We start from the raw sequence: 16,089 nt of genomic DNA, 5'->3' as shown, positions 1-16,089 counted from the left end.
CCTCCACGGGTCCTAAAGAAATTCACGGAGGCTGGCCTGAACCTGGGTAGGGTCCTCAGAGAGCCTCCATCTGGGGCACGGGCGCCGAGAGGTGATGCTGGGTTCCCCCTGCAAGGAGCCAGGCTGGAGGTCCAGAACATGGGAATCCAGGATCTGGACTTTGGGGAAGGGCAGGGAGGGCTGACCCCACCGCACACCGGGGACACGAGCCTGGGCCACCGGAGCGGCCCAGGACCTTGGCAGGGCCCGGCTTTCCCCAGCTTTGGAAGCCTGGACCTGGGAGGGCGCGGCCTTCAGTTGGGGAGCAGGGGGCTGAAGGCCGGCCTGGACGCCACGCGTGGCCCTGGGCTTCTGGACCGGGAAGGAGCCGTTAGATGGCATTTCAGGGCCGCCCCACCAGCTCGCACGAAATTGAGGGGCAGGGGTGGAGGCCAGGCGAGGGACAGGGCCCAGCGCGGCGCGGGAGCACACGGGCCCATTCCCGCCTCCCCGGCCTCTTGCGGGAGCGTCCGGGGCTGCGGGCGTCGGAGGAGGCACGCAGCTTGTCGGGGCTTCCCGGAGCGCGGGCCGCCCCCCCGACACGCCTAGCGCCCGGCGCCCGACCGAGGGCGGCGGCACCGCCCCGGTTTCCATGACAACCGCTGGCAACAAACAAGGCGCGCGTCATCCTCCGCCCGCAGGAAATGGGAGGCGCCTCCCCCTGCCAGCGCCCGGGGCCGGGGTGCACTGTGTCCCCGGGCGGTCCCCGCCCTTCACCCCCGCGCGGCCGAGCAGGCTTTCATGCGCTGCGAGGCCGCGGCCGCTCGGGCTCCGGGAGAGGGCACGCTGCCACCACGTCCGCTCCCCACATAGTTTCCACGGGAGGCTCCCCAGGGAGGGCCCGAGCTGTGCCCTTAACAGCTCCCTGCGCCGCAAGGGGCAGGCATTTCCCATCCAACACCGCAGCCAGGGTGGGCAGCCCGTGGTCAGAAACGTCCAGCCCACCGGGGGTCAGGCCTGGGCGGGAGGTGGGGGCCTTCCGCGGAGCTTGTGCGGAGCGCCGGGGCCTGCCTGAGCCTCCCCTGTGTGTGTGGCGGGCGCTGGCTGCCCCTGGGGTACCTGCTGCGGTGTCCCGCCTACTGCAGGCCACCTGCCCCGCGCATGCTGGCTGCACCCCCAGGCTGGCCAGATGGAAGGAGACACCGCTGCCCACAGTGGGCACAGCTGGACTGGACTGCCCCGGCACTGCTGGACATGGGGGCCTGCCGATGCACCCCCAGGGACACGGAAGGCTGCTCGCAGGACAATGGCCGCAGCACCCAGCTCAGCTGTGCCTGACCCAGTGGACTGGAGGGTGGGCCAGGGAGGGGCCTGTGCCAGGGGCTGGGCCCAGGGAGCTGGTCCTGGGGAGCAGAGTACAGGGGCGGGGAGGGCCAGACGGTGCTCTGCCCCGGAGCAGCGGGGAGGGCAAGGCGCGCCCCCTGGTGGGCTGTCCAGGATTGGCCGGTACCGAGAACGCCCTGAGGAGGAGCTCCAGGCAGCTGCCAGGGGTCCTGCTTCAAAGGGCAAAGCCAGGACCTGGGGAGGGTGACACACTGTCCGTGTGGACCCAGACGCAGGGACACTGGCCGGGCGGGAGCACCTGGACAGGCGGACTGGAGCCTCAGACCGTCAGCGTTCTGTCCCCCAGCCCCAGCCAGTGCTGAAGCAAGGAGACCAGGCCCATCGGACTGCACCTCCCCATCCAAGCTCATTCCGACCCCTCCCCATCGCCCTGCACTCCCGCAGTGGACCCCCCTCTGGCCACCTACGCCCTGCCCTCCCGACACCCCCCCCACCCCCCCACCCCCCCCCTGCCAGGCCATGAGCTGTTACTTGAGACTGACCCCTCCCCACCTTGGCGACAGGACCCGCCCCCACCGGAGGCCAGTCCACAGGTGTCTGAGCATCTGGGGTTGGCACAAGGGCTTGCTGCCCCAGATTCACAGCCATCTCCCAACCAGAGACAGCGCTCGGTCCCCATCCTCAAACCTTTTATTGACAGCCAGGCTAGGCAGGTAAGTGGGAGCCGTGGGAGGGTGTCAGACAAGCGCTCGCAAGGCTGTGTGGGAGGCAGGCGGCGGGCTCCTGGCAGGGATGCCCTAGGTCCACCCGAAGGTCACCGTGAAGAGCGTGGCTGTGGCCATCACCGGCAAGGGAAGCGGAAATAACACTGGGGGGTGGGCCTGGGGCAGCAGGAGGGGGACAGTGGGACGGCCGCCTCCGAGAGACTCACCCGGGCCACAGAGACACACATACAGACTCACACGGGGACACGTGGGTCCACGAGGACACAAAAGAGCATAAGGGGCATGGGCGGTGGGCACAAAGGCAGACACAGCGGGAGAAATGGGGCCGGGCAGGCGGGCCTGGTCTGCGGACAGCGCAGCCGGTCTCCTCCCGCATGAAACTCAGGCCCCAGACTTGCAGGGCAGGACAGGCCGGGCAGCAGGGGGCAGCTGGTTGCTGAGGACGCCCAGGAGGCGGATGGGCACACGACCCCCAGAGGGGCTGCAGCCCTAGGGTTGGACTTTGCCCTCTGGGTCTCTGTCGTAGATGTAGCTGCCCACGGCTCCGGTGTTCACTCCTGCAGAGAGAGGCAGCCGAGTGGCGCGGAGCCGCGGGGAGCAGAGCCCCCAGGCCCCAGCCCTCCGGGCCACACTCACCCTTGGGTCCGAAGAGAATCCCGTAGCAGGGCTTGTGGCAGTAGGGCTGGCCGTCGTGCTGGGGCAGAGCGAGGCGTGAGCGCGCGCTCTAGCCCTCCTCCCCCCAGCACCCCTGCCCCGCGACCGCCTCCCACACCCCGAGTGCCCCCGCCCGGCGGAGAGGGCGGGGCCGCCGCGCACCTCCGTCCGGCCACCAGGGGGCAGCACGCACCGGCGGGTCCGGAGGGCGCGCCCCGCCCCCGCCGCCCCCCGCCGCCCCCCGCCCAGCCGCCCGCCGCCCTCACCTCCGCGTGCCCGCCCGGGGTCAGCGTCTTCCCACAGCGCCCGCAGCGCAGGCACGGGCGGTGCCAGTCCTTGCCCAGAGAGGTCACCTTCTCGGCTGGGAAGAAGGGGAGACGGTGAAGCGGGGGACCCTCGCGGGCGGCCCCGCCCCGGGCAGCTGCTGGGTGGAGTCACTCACCAAAGTAGACCCTCTTGTTGCAGCCGGGGCACACGTTGGGCTCCCCCGTGAAGGTGGTGACGCTGGAGGCTGCGGGGAAACGGCGCGTGACGCCGGCCGTCGGGGCGGGCCGCCACGACCCCTCCCTGCACCCCCGGCGAGCCCGGCGCACCTCTGCTGGGCCCCTTGGGCGGGCCGCCGGCCTTGCGCTCCTCAGCCCGGGCCGCGGGCACCTGGACGGGGCCCGTGACCTGAGGTCCCTCGGCAGCAGGCTTCTCGTAGATGTAGGAGCCGGCGCCCCCGATGTTCACACCTGGAGGGGCCCGCTGCTGTAGGGGTGGCCTCACCCACCGCAGCCCTCACAGTACACCCAGCTTCTCAGAAAAGGGCCCTCCTCGGCCCACTTGATAGGGTCAGGACCCCCACCCCCCCACCCAGAGGGTGCCCGCCGGCCGGGCGTGGAGGAGGCCGGAAGTTCAAGGTGGAAGGGTCTGTTGGGTCCGGAGTGGGCAGGGCGAGAAGGGGCCAGGGGGCCGTGGGGGTCCAGGGTGTGGACTGCCTCCACCCCGCCACCCCCCTCTCCAGCCCCCCCCCCCCTCCAGGGCCGGAACGGTCCTCAAGCTCACCTTTGGGTCCAAAGAGTGTGGCATAGCAGGGTTTGTGACAGAACGGCTTCCCATCATGCTGGGCAGAGGGGCACAGAGTGAGGCCCGGCCGCAGGTGTGGAGAGCCGAGCTGCCTCCAGCCCTGCCCACGCCTCCTCCGCCCCTCAGCCCTGGGGAGGTGGCTCACCTCGGCATGGCCCCCAGGGGTCAGCGTCTTGCTGCAGCGCTCACACTTGAGACAGAACTTGTGCCAGTCCTTGCCCAGAGAGCTCACCTTCTCAGCTGGGGACACGAGGGGAAGTCAGGGCCCACGGGCCTCCCGCGGCAGCCTCCTCAACCCTCCATCCGCCCCACCCAGGAACCGCCAGCCCCCACTGCGTGCCTTCTGCCCCTCGGGGCCCCCGCTCTGCTGCTGGGCCTTGGTCACCCTCCCAGCCCCAGGCCCACTCTTGGAACGGGGTCCCTGCTCGAGCACCTGTTAGGCCTCTCGGCATCCCAGCAGGCCCTCCCGCAGACACCTGCTCCGCACTCACACACCTAGGCCTCCCACAGACTCCTGAGCCTCCTAACTGGGCCCTGAAGGAGTTGGCTGAGCCGGCCGCTGAGGGGAATGGGGGGAGGGGCTGAGCCTCCAGACCCCCTGTGGGGAGGCCAGTGCCCTCCCCCTCATGGCCTGGGACAGAATGCCTACCTGTCTACATTTGGTTTCCTCAGGATAAGCCCTGGGAACTCCCCACCCCGCGGCCTCCAGCTGCTGCACTGACACCCAGGGTCAGAGGACAGCTGCTAGGGGCCCAGTCACCACCCCCCAACCCCCCATCCCTCCCCTGCCCACTGGGCCACCTCCTAACGGACGGAAGTGGGGGGCCTCCCCAGGAGAGCCGGCAGGAAAAGGGTGGTGGAGGAGAAGGCAGGAAGAAAGGCCAGAGCCAAGCCGGAATTCCGCAGGGAAGGGTCTGAGCAGAAGCGTCCGGGAGGACGAGGTCAGGCGGGCTGGGCCCTTCCACGCTGGCAGAGCCCCAAGAGGAGGCCAAGGACCAGCAGATATCTTCTGGTCCCCTCACAGAGAGGCTGCAAGCCAGGCTTCCCCAAGGGCCTGGGCAGAGCGGGCAGCGAGGGTCTGGCTAGCTCACTCCCCAGCCGCAGAGGCCCATGGGTGCTGCTGGTGGCCCCAGCTCCCCAGGGCCCTGGCAGAACCTGCTGGGCCCAGCGAGGTCAGGGCCAGCGTCCAGGACGCCCTACCCCACACCCTCTTCCCAGAGGTGCACAGGCTTAGATCCCTGTGGCCACTCTACCCAAGGGTGCAGAGACAGGCTGGTCAGCCGTCCTGTGTCCACGGCAGGCACGGGTCCTCTGGCAGCCACACGCTCCCGCCCAGGGCTCCTGCTGGCCAGCGGCGGCCATGGCAGCTGCAGCTCAGGGCCGCCACAGCTGCACTGCCCTGCCATGCGGGGGGGGGGGGGGGGGGGCGAGCGACCCTGAGGCCCACTGGCTGGGTAGATGGCCGCACATTACCAGCCCAGTTGGGGAGACAGAACTGATTGGGTCTGCTGTCCTGGAAGGGAGCTGGTTCCCCACTGGGCTGCACCATTGTTAAGGACACAAAAGCCAGGCATGCTGAGGTCACTCTGGGGTGTCCTGGCCCAGGTTCCACTCTGCTGGGGGGGGGTGTGTGCCTGATTGTGGGAGGGGCAGGATTCCAGCCCAAAGCCCCCCCCCCCCCCGCCACCCGCCCCACTTGCACCTCCTGCCCAGGACAGAAGCCAGCCCAGTCTGAGCTGCCTTTGTTTTCTGCTGGGAGCAGCGACCGCCCAAGCAGGCAGAAGCGCCTTCCAGGCTGTCCACAGGACTGTCAGCCCCAGCCCTGGAGAGCCCTGAGCTGGCCTGGCTGCGGGCACACTCATGTGCAGTGGGGCTCGCAGGAAGACTCTAGCGCTGTCCCCCACCCTGAGCCTTGCAGGGATGAGCCCCCTCTGGGTTGGGGACCGAGAACGGGGCCAGCTCCTGGGGAGGCATCAGGAAGCCTCTCGGCTCCCGGCCAGGCCAGAAGCACTCCAGGCCAAATCCGGTCCCTCTGCTCTGGGAACAGCAAACAACCGTCCGCCTCCTCCTCCCGTCAGCAGGGTAGCCAAGTGGCTTCCTTCACCTTGGCCTGTCCCCATTCCAGACCCTGAACCCTGCTCCCCCAGTGACCAGGGAAGGGTCCCCTTCCTGCCCCCACCCTTCTGACACTGTGTCCGTCTGTAAAGGTGTTAGCAGGAGTATCAGGGGACAAAGTCGGGAGAGGGTCAGCCAAGAGAAGAGTGGCTGAGTGAGCCAGACACCAGCGCGCGGGTGCCAGGGGGTGGGTGAGTGCCCCAGGGCCACATCCGCAGAGACCTACTGCCCCCTGCAGAGGCAGGGGCTCTCGGCCACCTGGGCTCCAGAGCCCTCTCCTGCTGGCGGGGCTTCGCTCGTCATCCCACCTGCCCACAAGAAAGTCCTGGGGAAAACTCGCGCCAAGCCAGGGAGCACGTTGGGACACGCAGGAGTTAAGAGGCCAAGGTCGCCCCCGCATGGACCGAGTCCAGACAGAGCCCATATCTGGCCTGGCCGGGTGTGGGCAGAGGTCGAGGTGGTGGTTGGGGGGTGGTCACTGCTCCGGGCCACGCCGTCCCGGCCACGTGTCCGCGGCGCAGGGCCGGGCGCAGCAGGAGCGCACGGGAGGCTCCCACGGCGTGCGTGCGCCCCGCCCCACACCGCCCCGCTCCGCGCTCGCGAACCCCCAACGTGACCCCCAACCCGGCCGCATCCCGGGAAGACGCGCACCCCCGCCGGCCGCCCCGGCCGCCGCGGGGCTCGGGCGTGGCCGCCCCCACCTCACCCAGCTCCGCCCTCCGGCCGCTCCGGCGTGGGCAGCGCGGCGGGCCGGGCTCGGGGTCGCGCATCCCGGGACCGCGCATCGCCGGGGCGGGGCGCGCGGCTCTGCGGCCGGGGGCGGACCGCGAAGGGCGGCGGGCGCCGGTCCGGCCCCGCACTCACCGAAGTACACGGTCTTGTCGCACTTGGGGCACTTGGAGGCCATGGTCGGTGCGCCCGTCGGCCCGCGCCCTCAGCCCGCGCCCGTCTCCGCGCCGCCGCCGCCGCGCCGCGCCCCGCCCCGCCCGCCCGCTGCCCGAGCACCCATTGGCTCCGCGGCCGGGGCGGGGCCTCGGGAGCCCGCACCGCGGGTCCGGCCGGGGGCGCCGCGGGGGAGGGGGCGCACCTGCCGGGGCCGCGGGGGTGGCCCGACCCGCCTGGCGCCCCGACGCCGGTGCCTCGCCCGTGTCCATGGAGACGCCGGAGCCGGGGCGGGGCGGGGCGGGGCGGGGCGGGGGTCCGCGGTCCCCACGGTTCCGGGGGCATTCCCGGCTGGAAGGGCCTCGGCCCGGAAGGCCGGCCCCTGGACACGCAGACGGACGCCGGGCTTCGGCGCCTGGTCCCCACCCCTGGGGGACCCCACCCACCCCGCCGCGCGCCCCCCGCCCCGCGTCCCTTTGTTGCTCGGTTTCCATAGCGACAGCCTCTCGGCAGGATCGGAGCCGGATTCCCGTCGGGCGTGGCCACCTGGCCGGGTCTGGGTCCTGCCCCGCCGCCCGCCCCCGCCTGACACAGTCGATGGTGCTCGAGTCTCGGTGGGTGGGGGGCTGGGCGCCCCACACGTCCAGAAACAGCGGGAGAGAAACCGCTGGAAGCAGGAGAGGGGGAGGGCGCCAGGCCGTGGCGGGGGGGGGGGGGGGGACCTGGGCGTGCCCCTGGCTGGTGCAGAAGGCACTGCCCCGAGCTCTCCAGCCAGGGGCGGTGGGATGGGACAGAAGGCGGGGAAGGCCCTGCGTGCTGGCGGTGCAGGCACCGTGCCCCAGTGGGCTGGCACTGCCATCTGCCCGCGGCTCCGGCGGCGTGCATCCTTCCTGGACCCACTAGCTCAGGGTCTAGCGGGTCCAGAACGCCAGCCTCCTGGCTTCAAAGCAGCAGGGCTAGGCAGCTGACAAGCACTCGGGGTCCTCTCCCAACGTGGGCTCTCCGGACCCCTCCATCCAGGAGCCGGAAGAACCTGGTCCTACTCGCTCTGGAGTGGGGGGTCCAGGAGAAGCCCCTCATCTCCCTGAGGATCTGCCTGCCCGTGAGCTCTTTCCTGGGCCTTCAGCCCAAATGACCCCACCCAGTCTGGGCAGCTCCTCCTGAGCACCCCTTCCTCTGCCCCAAGTACTGGCCAGGCTCCTGGGCCAGGTGTGTTTGTGAGAGAATCTGGGTCCCACAGCTCTCCAGAACCTGGACTTTCCCAGCCCCACCCTGGCCCAGCTCCCGGGGCCCCGCCCCCCAACCCATAGCCACAGCTGCTCCAGCGAGGACAGCCCAGAGACATGCGGTCCCTCCTCCAGCCTGACTGACCAGCCTGACCAGCCCCCCTTCCCATCCGCACCCTGACTCTGGCCCCTTGCCAGGCAAGGCAGGAGATGGGGGTGGGGAGGCCTCAGCAGTCCTCTCTCCCAGGGCCAGCGGGGTCCAGCGTTTGACACCCAGCTCCTTGCTGAGGCTGGACCTCAGGTGTCTTCTATAAGGTTGTGGGGAAGGAGCCTGGTGCCCAGCCCTGACGGGGCAGAGTAAAGACTTTGGCATGGGCCCGGCCCCTCTGACAGTGGGGGACAGATCCCCAGTGTGACAGGACTCTTCTGGATCAGTGGACACTGAATAGCACTGTCCACCTCTGAAAGCCCAGAGGGCTACAGGGTGGGCAGAGACAGGGCAGGACAGGTCCCCAATCAACAGCAGGGTTCCAGAGAAGCAGGAAGGGTCCATAGATGGTGGGGGCAACTAGCCAGCCAGGTGTGGGGGCAGGTCCGTTGTCCCCTGGGGCCATAGTGGCTTGGCGTCTTGGCAATGTTGGTAACTAGCACACAGGACCGTCTTGGCTCTGCTGCATGGACCCCCGGGCAAGGCGGGGGGGGGGGGGGGCGGGGTTTGGAGGTGCAGGCCCCTCCTGGGGACGACTCTTGTATCCGAAATCCCCTGCGCCTGGTGGGGAGGGAAGGGACCCCTGCCCCACCCTCAGACCCCAAGTTGGAAAAAGGGTCCTAGGCAAAATCTCCACACAGAGACACCACAACCTGCCTCGCGGCAGGGTGGGGACATGAGGACTAGGGCCCACTTCTCCAACACCCTGGCCTGTCACCTTACCGGGCCCCCTCCAGGCTGGAGGCGGGAGGCCAGGGCTCCCTTATCTGTTTTCAGCGGGAAGCAGGAGCCGTGGCTATTTTAAGTCCCCGCTGAGATGTGCACACATCCCGGCAGGACTGGGGGTGGGAGGCAGAGCTCAGGGAGATAGGAGGAGCCCCGCCTCTGCGGGCCGCTGGGGTGGCAGGGATGGAGGTGTCCCCCTCCGCTGGACCCCGCTCTTCGGCGGCTGGATCGCTCACACCGGTCTCGCCGGCCTGCAGGGGTGGGTGCACACGGACGGGCAGAGGTAGAGTTTCTGAGAACAACGTACTTGCTGAAATCTGAGCAAATCCTCACTCTGGAAACTCCACACCTGCTGGGGGTTGGCCCTGCGGCTCTGGGCAGAAATCCGCAGACAGCTGGGGCAGGGCTCTGCCAGGAGCAGGGAGGTAGGCCGGCCTGACCCAGCTCTGCCGGCTGCCCCGGTGGGATGAGAGCCCCGCGGCCACAGGAGCCAGACACCTGCCAGTCCGGGTCCCGGGGCACGTCCGGGGCCCCCCACCCCCACCACCTCAGCCAGGCACAGGGGGTCTCAGCTCCACAGTGGGAAGGCCCTGAGCTCTGGACAGCCCTCTCCTGACCTCCACGGGAGAGACGGGGGTCCTTGCGCCACACCCTACACAAGGCAGGTGTGGGGGGCAGAGACAGAAAACGACAGAAACCCCAGCCCAGGCACAGGTCACCTGGTGCTCACGGGGGCTCTGGCCACGCCCGGCGCCCAGGTGGGCCTGGGATGGCCCGAAGGCCCCAGGCAAGGGGAGGGACAGGGGACAGAAGACACGGGAAGGGCTGGTTGGTTTTTTTCTTTTTATGAGTTTTTTTTTCTTTGTTTTTTTTTAATATGAAAATTACTTGAAAAGACCAGGGGCCAACCCCACCAGGCAGCTCGGCCAGCCACTGGCCGTGCCGATCCTAACATTCCAGATGTAAGTTACAGAGCTTAAGTTCATCTACAAAAAAAGTAATAAAAATAAAATTTAAAATGGCACCTTCAACAGAACACAACGAGACTCCGGCCGTCCCGCGAGGCCCGCAGCTGGTGCAGGCGTCCGGGGACGGTCCCTCAGCTCCGCTCCGGCCAAAAAGTAAACACAAAGCTAAAAACGGCTCCTCGGCATTCGGGGAATAAGCTTGACGGCACTTCTTCCCGCGGCGTTCCCCGAAGGAGCGGCTTCTCTGCGGTGGGGCGGGAGGGGGCTACCAAAACCGGGCGGCGGGCTGGCGGGCGGGCGGGCGGGGGCTGTGGCCGCAGAGGCCTCGCGGGGCCGCGAGGCGCCTAGTCCTCGATGACGATGGGCTCGTCGTTGACGGGGGCCGGCGGGGGCGGCCGCAGCGGCAGGGCCTGGCTCTGGCGCAGGGCGACCGGCTTGTAAGGCCTGCGGGCCGCGCGCTTGGTCTCCGAAGACGACAGCAGCTTGCGGACCTTCCTGTGGACAGAGCGACGCCCGCGGGTGACGAGGGCGTGCTGGCTGCCCCCCGCTCACCCGCGGCCCGGGGAGGCCCCCACCTGGTCTCCTCGGTGGCCATGTAAAAGACGTCGTCAGGGGCGTCAATCCAGTTCATCCGCCGCCGCTTGACGGGGGGCAGCGAGCCCCCCCGGATCAGCCGCACTTTGGTGGGGTAGGACTTCCCGTTGAGCAGGAGGTTCCGGCTTGGTCCCTGCGGCAGGGGGAGGCGTGAGGGGCCGCAGGGAGCGAGGGAGCCGTGTGCACGCACACATCCGGGCAGGGCTCCTGCAGGCCCCCCACGCGCCGCCGGCTCTCCCTCTTACCATGTGCCTGGTCTGCCCGTGGTTCGCCAAACCTGACGGGAGGAAAAAGGAAGTGAGGCCCCGCAGCCGGCGGGCAGGGACCTGGAGTCACACACAGCCGGGGCCCTGGGGGCTGGGGGGCGGGGGCGGAGGACACGGGTGCCTCGGCCTGCCCTGGCCCTGGCCCAGTCCAAGCAGCCCCCAGCTGACCCCACAGCTGCTGGGGCTCCAAGGACCAGCTCTGGCCCAGCCTGGAGGACAGGTACCGCCGTGGGCTCGAGGCAGGAGGCCCGGAGTCTCAGGCCTGACAGCCCGCTCCCTAGCACGCAGGCCGCCCGCCCTCGACTGCGCGAGACAGACGAAGCCGGGTTTACGGAGTAGCCAAGCAACGCCAAGCCCGGCTGTGAACACCGTGGTGTCAGAAGCCCCCTGCAAGGTGGCCCCTGCTCAGACAAGCTGCACAGACCCCAACAGGCCAGGCCATGCGTGGCTTTCTCCCAAGGGCATCCAAGCGTCCCTCACTGACCCTGGGGCTAGCTGCCTTGGAGAAGTGAACGGAAGCTTCTAGAAGAGACCAGGCCAGATGCCTCCACCCTATGGGTTGGGCCTGGAGCTGCAAGCCTGTGCCAGTGGCCCCTCACCGAGAAGGCCCTGTCCTAGGTCGTGGTTCACATGCCCCCAGACCCTGGCCCGGCGACCCCAGGGCCGCCACGGCCGCCCCTCCTCTACCGGCAGCAGTGAGCGCACGCGCGGGAGTGTTCACCCAGCACAGGAACGTGCCGTGGAAGCACGCGAGCCTGTCCTGCCGGGACTAGCTCTCCCCAGACACACTTCTCGGCCAACGTCTTTGTCTTGGGGAGCAGCTGTCCAGCCCCCCGCAAACCACCTGCTAGCTGGGGGCGCCCGGGGGCAGGGCAGAGGGAGGGCCGCCGCACCAGGCCTGCAGCCCCCCGGCCCGGTGCTACTTACCCAGGTAAGTGCCTATCAGAGCGCCGGGCGCGGAGGGAAGAAAAGACACGGTTAGTGGGAGACCGTGAGCTCACGCACGGCCACGGGCCATGGGCTGAGGAGCAGACGTGCCGGCGGGGCCCGGTTAGTGAACGAGTGCCCCAAGGGTGCGGCCCCGGCCCAGAGCTCAGCTCACGCCTGCCCTGTGGTGACCCAGGGGGCCGGCTGTGGCCTCCCCTGTGCCGGGCTCGTGTGCGTGGCCCCCGAGCCCCTGGGCGGGGGGTGGGCGCCCCGACAGCCTGGGGACCCGCATGCTAGGGCTGAAGTGGAGAAACACACCAACTGGGATAAACTGAAGAAATCAAGGTTAATAAATTAACCCCGTTCACCACACGGGTTAACGGCTTTTTACAAAACAAGCTCCAAGCCCACAAGCGGTGCAAGCACGGGCTTCCGCTTCGGCCAGACGTGATGGGGGTCCGCGGGGCGTCTGCCCAGAGGGCTGGCGAGCAGGCCGGCCCCACTGCTGAGACAGGGCAGGAGGCAGGCCCCGGCAGGAGGGCTGGGGGGCGCGGCGGACAGCCAAGAGAAGAGTGGGCGGGCCCGGAGCAAGGCCAGGCTGGACGGCTGCTGCCTGCTGCCATTTCCAGGTCCCTGTGCCTGGCCCGCCACCATGGGGGCTGGGGACTCTGGGCACGTCCATGCTCGCTGGCCCGTGCTGTCGGAGTGCCCACCCGGGCCCCTGAGCCTCCCGTCACCAGGGGCCACCAGGGGCCACGAGTGCATTCCCCCCGTCCTTCCCTCCGGCCTGCTTCCCCTGCCTGCCTCCCTCATGGGTCCGGCTGCTGGCTGACCCTAGGGCAGCCAGAACCACTGGGACCCACAGGCCCCCCACAGCCACCACCTCCCTCTGGAGCAGCCCCAGAGCCCATGGGTGCCCCTTGCCCAGCTGAGAAAGCAAAGCAAGACCCTGAGCCGCTGCAGGGGGCGACTGTGGACACGCCTGGACGTGTGGACACCCTGGATGCGTGGCCGTGGCACCGGGGCACCTGCTGCCCGTGCCCTCTCAGCCAGCCTCGGTCCCTTCCCCTGGGAGCCCCACCCCTGCAGGGCCGTGGCCCGGACCATGCCCACAGCACGGGCCTATCTGCCCCCACCGGAGAGGCCAGCGTCCCGAAGCCCCCCTCACCCCAGGCAGGGCGCGTAGGAGGGCTGGAGGCACAGCACGGGCAGCCACGGGAGCGGAGGCTGACGGCATGCGGGCAGTCACAGCACGACGGCGGACAGTACAGGCAGGCGGGGGCGCCGGGGCTACCCGAGCACGGACAGTCCACTGACCGGGCACCGGGAGGGCGGGGGCGACCCGTGAGCCGGAGGCCCCAGGGAAGGACGTGGCACGTGGGGGCCTGCGAGGGTCCCCTGCCCAGTGACGCGGGAGCGGGGGGAGCGGCCCGGCCCGCGTGGACTGCCCCGTGAGCGGGCCCCGAGCCGCCCGCCGTGCACCATGCATGCGAGAGCACAGCACACGCAGGCACCGCCTGGGGGCTTGCACGGCGCCCACGCCCGCGGCCGCCCCAGGCCTTACCCCTACTGGGCATCAAGAGACGCTTCTTCATGCTGCCTGCCAGCGCCCGGCGGCGGGAGAGAGGAGAGAGAGCACGGTCAGCAGGTGAAGGCCAGGCGGGGCCGGGGCAGGGCAGCCCACGGCCGGCAGGCCGCACCGGCCGAGCACGCAGGCCCCGCCTGGCTGCCCAGCGGACACTCACCGTCCACGCCGTTGTGCTGCTCGTAGCTCCTCTTGCCCAGGATGGTGGGGGAGCCGTTGTTGATGACGGGGGCCGACTTGGCAGGGGTCAAACCGCCAAGCACACCGGATACGCTCTTCACAGGGTCGGGCTTGGGGGGGCGGGGATGGGTCTCTGTCGGGAGCGGCACAGGATAGGCTTTGTGGGAGCAGAAGGGCAACAGCTGCCCCCAGGCCCCATTGTGACGGGGGATGACCGCGGGGCCCGCACCTCAGGGTGTTCTGGGAGCAAGGAGAAGCCAGGGAGGGCCGGGCCTCACCGGTCACTGGGCACACGCCAGGAGCTGCAGGCTCCAGACACGGCCCCAAACAAGCAGGCCCATCAGAGGTGTCCAGGTCTGGGCCAGCAGAGCGGACCACAGGAGACTGGCCGCCGGCCAGGAAATGATGAACAGCCGGGCGGCCGAGCCAGGGACATGTCCCACCGAGGGCTGGGCCATGGCTGGCTCAGGCTCGTACCTGCCAAGGCTCCCCAGCCCTTGGTGGCTCTCAAAACGGGGCAAGGCCCAGACCCGCGACCCAGACCTGGACACCGGATGACGCAAGACCCACTTGTGTGCACACGGACACACTTAGCTCACGGCTCTGGAATGTCCTTTCTAGAAGGTCAACCACCTCCATGCCGGGAGGGGCTGACTCACAACCCAGCCCTGGGCCCAGCGAGGGAGCCAGCCCTGAGCCCTCATGCCCTAGCGGCCGGCGGCTGAGCGGGTGCTCGCGAGGACGCGCCCTGTCCGCTGCTGACCAGTGCCCGGGCCGCTCACACAGCGATGGGCCTTCCTCTGGGGTGGGGGTGAGGGACCATCCTGCAGGTGCCCACCGTGGACGCCCATCCTGGCTATGTCCGACCCAAACCCTGGAGCCCGCCAGGTCCCCCCCGCAGTACAGAACCAGCAGGATGGAGGGGAGGGTGGTGCCGGGACCACGGCGGCTCAGGCCCCCATCGCCCCTCCAGGCCTGGTGTGGTGCGAGGTCCCAGAGGGGCAGGCCAGGAGCACGGGGGTCCGTCCGCAGCAGCATGGAGGGCGCCCCCGCAGGTGCCCCTGAGCACAGCAGCCACGCCGTGTGGGCAGGGGAAGGCTCACCGAGATACCGCAGCACGGCTTCCAGGGGCTTCCGCACGGCCTGCTTCAGCACCAGCGGGCTCTGGGAGGCTTCGGGCAGCCGGGCCGTGCCTGCGGGGGCCGTGCAGGTCAGGGGGGCCGAGGGCGGGAATCCCACCCCCGCGTCCCCCGCACACATCCCCGACCCCACAGCACAGCCCGTGAGCTGGAGGCCAGGGACCGACACTCACACTCGGCCTTGATAGCCGCACTGTTGATGGGCACGTAGGGGTGGCGGGCGGCGTGCCACGGGCGCAGGATCTCTCGGCACAGGCGCCGGGCGATGCGCGTGAGCTTGGTGGTGTGCAGGTAGAAGGCCTGTCTGGTCTTCATGGCAAACTTGGGGCTCCCGCTGCTCCGGGCTGGGATGCCGTGGGGGCTCTGCGGAAGGGGGCGCGCCGCCCCGACACAGCGCCATGACCGCGGGCCGCGCGCCCGGCCGGGCATGGGGACGGGGAGGGGCGCCCACTTACCATGTTACTGCGGTTTGGTCCCGGCCTCTCTCCATCTAACCGGGTTGGCATTTTCAAGCCACCGTACTTCTTCCAGTACGTCCAGCAAGACGCGCAGAGGCGACACTGCATGTTAGGGGGACCCCAAGAATACCACTGGTAAGACTGGGCGGCTACGGACAACAAAGTTGGAGACAGACGGGTCCTTAAGCAGAACCGGTGAACAGCAGAGAGCATCACAGCGTCGCCTGCCCGCCCGCCCGCCGAGCGCCCCCCGCCAGGACCCCAGGGCGGCACAGGGCGCCCAGCGCGCGGGTGGGCCCCGAGGCCCGGGGCGGGCACTTACTGTAGCAGCTCTCACAGGCTCGGCCGGCCCCAGGGCTCTGGCCCGGCGCCCCCGCGCCGTTCACCACGCCTGCCTTGACGTTATTGGCGCTGATCTGGTTCGGGTTTGGCTTGTTACTTCGGGTGAGGGAGAGAGGGAGGCTGTGACGGGGGCGCCGGCCGCAGCTCCGGGAGACGAGCGGCCCCATCCACGCCGGGCGGGCGCCGGCACTCTCCCCTGCGGTCCTGGGCGCAGCTGCGGCCGGCTCCGAGCCCCGTCTGCACCCCAGCTCTGGCTGGCAGAGCCGTGCTCGGCCCAGAGAAGGACCGCGCCCCTCCCGCCCAGCCCACGGCCCCCGGGGGAGTGAGGACACGCCGGGCGCACTTACTAGTTGGGGATATAGACTTGCTTCAGCTTGCTCTCCGCCTCGGCTGCTTTCAAGCGTTTCTGGAAACAGGAAACGGAGGTCAGGGACCCGGGCAGGGAAGGGCTGCCCGTCAGGGCACGGGGCGCGGGCGGGGGGCACGCACCTGCTGCACGTATCTGTCCGTGGTCTTCCACATGTAGTAGTACTCGATGATGCTGGTGAGGGACTTCCAGGGCAGCTGCACAGGACGGGGTCGCGCGTCAGGCAGCAGGGCCTCCCGAGCAAGGAGCCCCCGACCATGGCACCGCTGGGCCCCGCCGGACAGGACCCCTCCCGAGGACGGCCGGCTTGCCGCCATGCGGCCCTCCCCAACCGGT

The 16,089-nt window shown here is 69.6% G+C and overlaps 2 protein-coding genes across 7 annotated transcripts in view; both read right to left on the bottom strand.

The window, feature by feature from the left end:
* Nucleotides 1-1,995: 1,995 nt before the first annotated feature.
* On the bottom strand, nt 1,996-6,877 carry CRIP2 (cysteine rich protein 2). Its single transcript, XM_032341629.1, has 8 exons — nt 6,750-6,877; nt 3,916-4,010; nt 3,750-3,807; nt 3,296-3,436; nt 3,145-3,213; nt 2,969-3,063; nt 2,685-2,742; nt 1,996-2,605 (listed from the first exon to the last, which is right to left on the bottom strand). The coding sequence occupies exons 1-8, from the start codon at nt 6,790-6,792 to the stop codon at nt 2,538-2,540; spliced, it is 627 nt and encodes a 208-aa protein (XP_032197520.1). The 5' UTR covers nt 6,793-6,877; the 3' UTR covers nt 1,996-2,537.
* Nucleotides 6,878-9,753: 2,876 nt separating this feature from the next.
* The window catches only part of MTA1 (metastasis associated 1), a 30,425-nt gene continuing 24,089 nt past the window's right edge, over nt 9,754-16,089 (bottom strand). For 2 of the 6 annotated variants that reach the window (XM_032341581.1, XM_032341579.1), the window contains 8 exons: nt 15,876-15,950; nt 15,734-15,792; nt 15,367-15,482; nt 15,042-15,193; nt 14,760-14,949; nt 14,551-14,640; nt 13,428-13,580; nt 10,877-13,282 (listed from right to left, as the gene is read on the bottom strand). In XM_032341581.1, the coding sequence (XP_032197472.1) occupies nt 12,492-13,282; nt 13,428-13,580; nt 14,551-14,640; nt 14,760-14,949; nt 15,042-15,193; nt 15,367-15,482; nt 15,734-15,792; nt 15,876-15,950 (1,626 nt within the window). In that variant the 3' untranslated portion in view covers nt 10,877-12,491. Of the gene's footprint in view, nt 10,391-10,470; nt 10,623-10,734; nt 10,767-10,876; nt 13,283-13,427; nt 13,581-14,550; nt 14,641-14,759; nt 14,950-15,041; nt 15,194-15,366; nt 15,483-15,733; nt 15,793-15,875; nt 15,951-16,089 lie in introns of those variants that run through there. The other 4 variants (XM_032341580.1, XM_032341582.1, XM_032341583.1 and 1 more) reach the window with 4 other exon arrangements.

Source organism: Mustela erminea, chromosome 5 (assembly GCF_009829155.1).
Source record: "Mustela erminea isolate mMusErm1 chromosome 5, mMusErm1.Pri, whole genome shotgun sequence".
Lineage (NCBI taxonomy): Eukaryota > Metazoa > Chordata > Mammalia > Carnivora > Mustelidae > Mustela > Mustela erminea.
Note: the sequence above shows the minus strand (reverse complement) of the source record. Positions and strands in the feature narration are given on the sequence as shown.

Excerpts from the sequence above, each read along its gene's own strand:
- CRIP2 (XM_032341629.1), bottom strand. The coding sequence starts at position 6,792 with ATGGCCTCCAAGTGCCCCAAGTGCGACAAGACCGTGTACTTCG. Across the intron at positions 3,064-3,144 it reads CAACAAGAGGGTCTACTTTG|CCGAGAAGGTGACCTCTCTG; the intron begins GTGAGTGACTCC and ends CCTTCTTCCCAG. Across the intron at positions 2,743-2,968 it reads CCCCGGGCGGGCACGCGGAG|CACGACGGCCAGCCCTACTG; the intron begins GTGAGGGCGGCG and ends GCTCTGCCCCAG.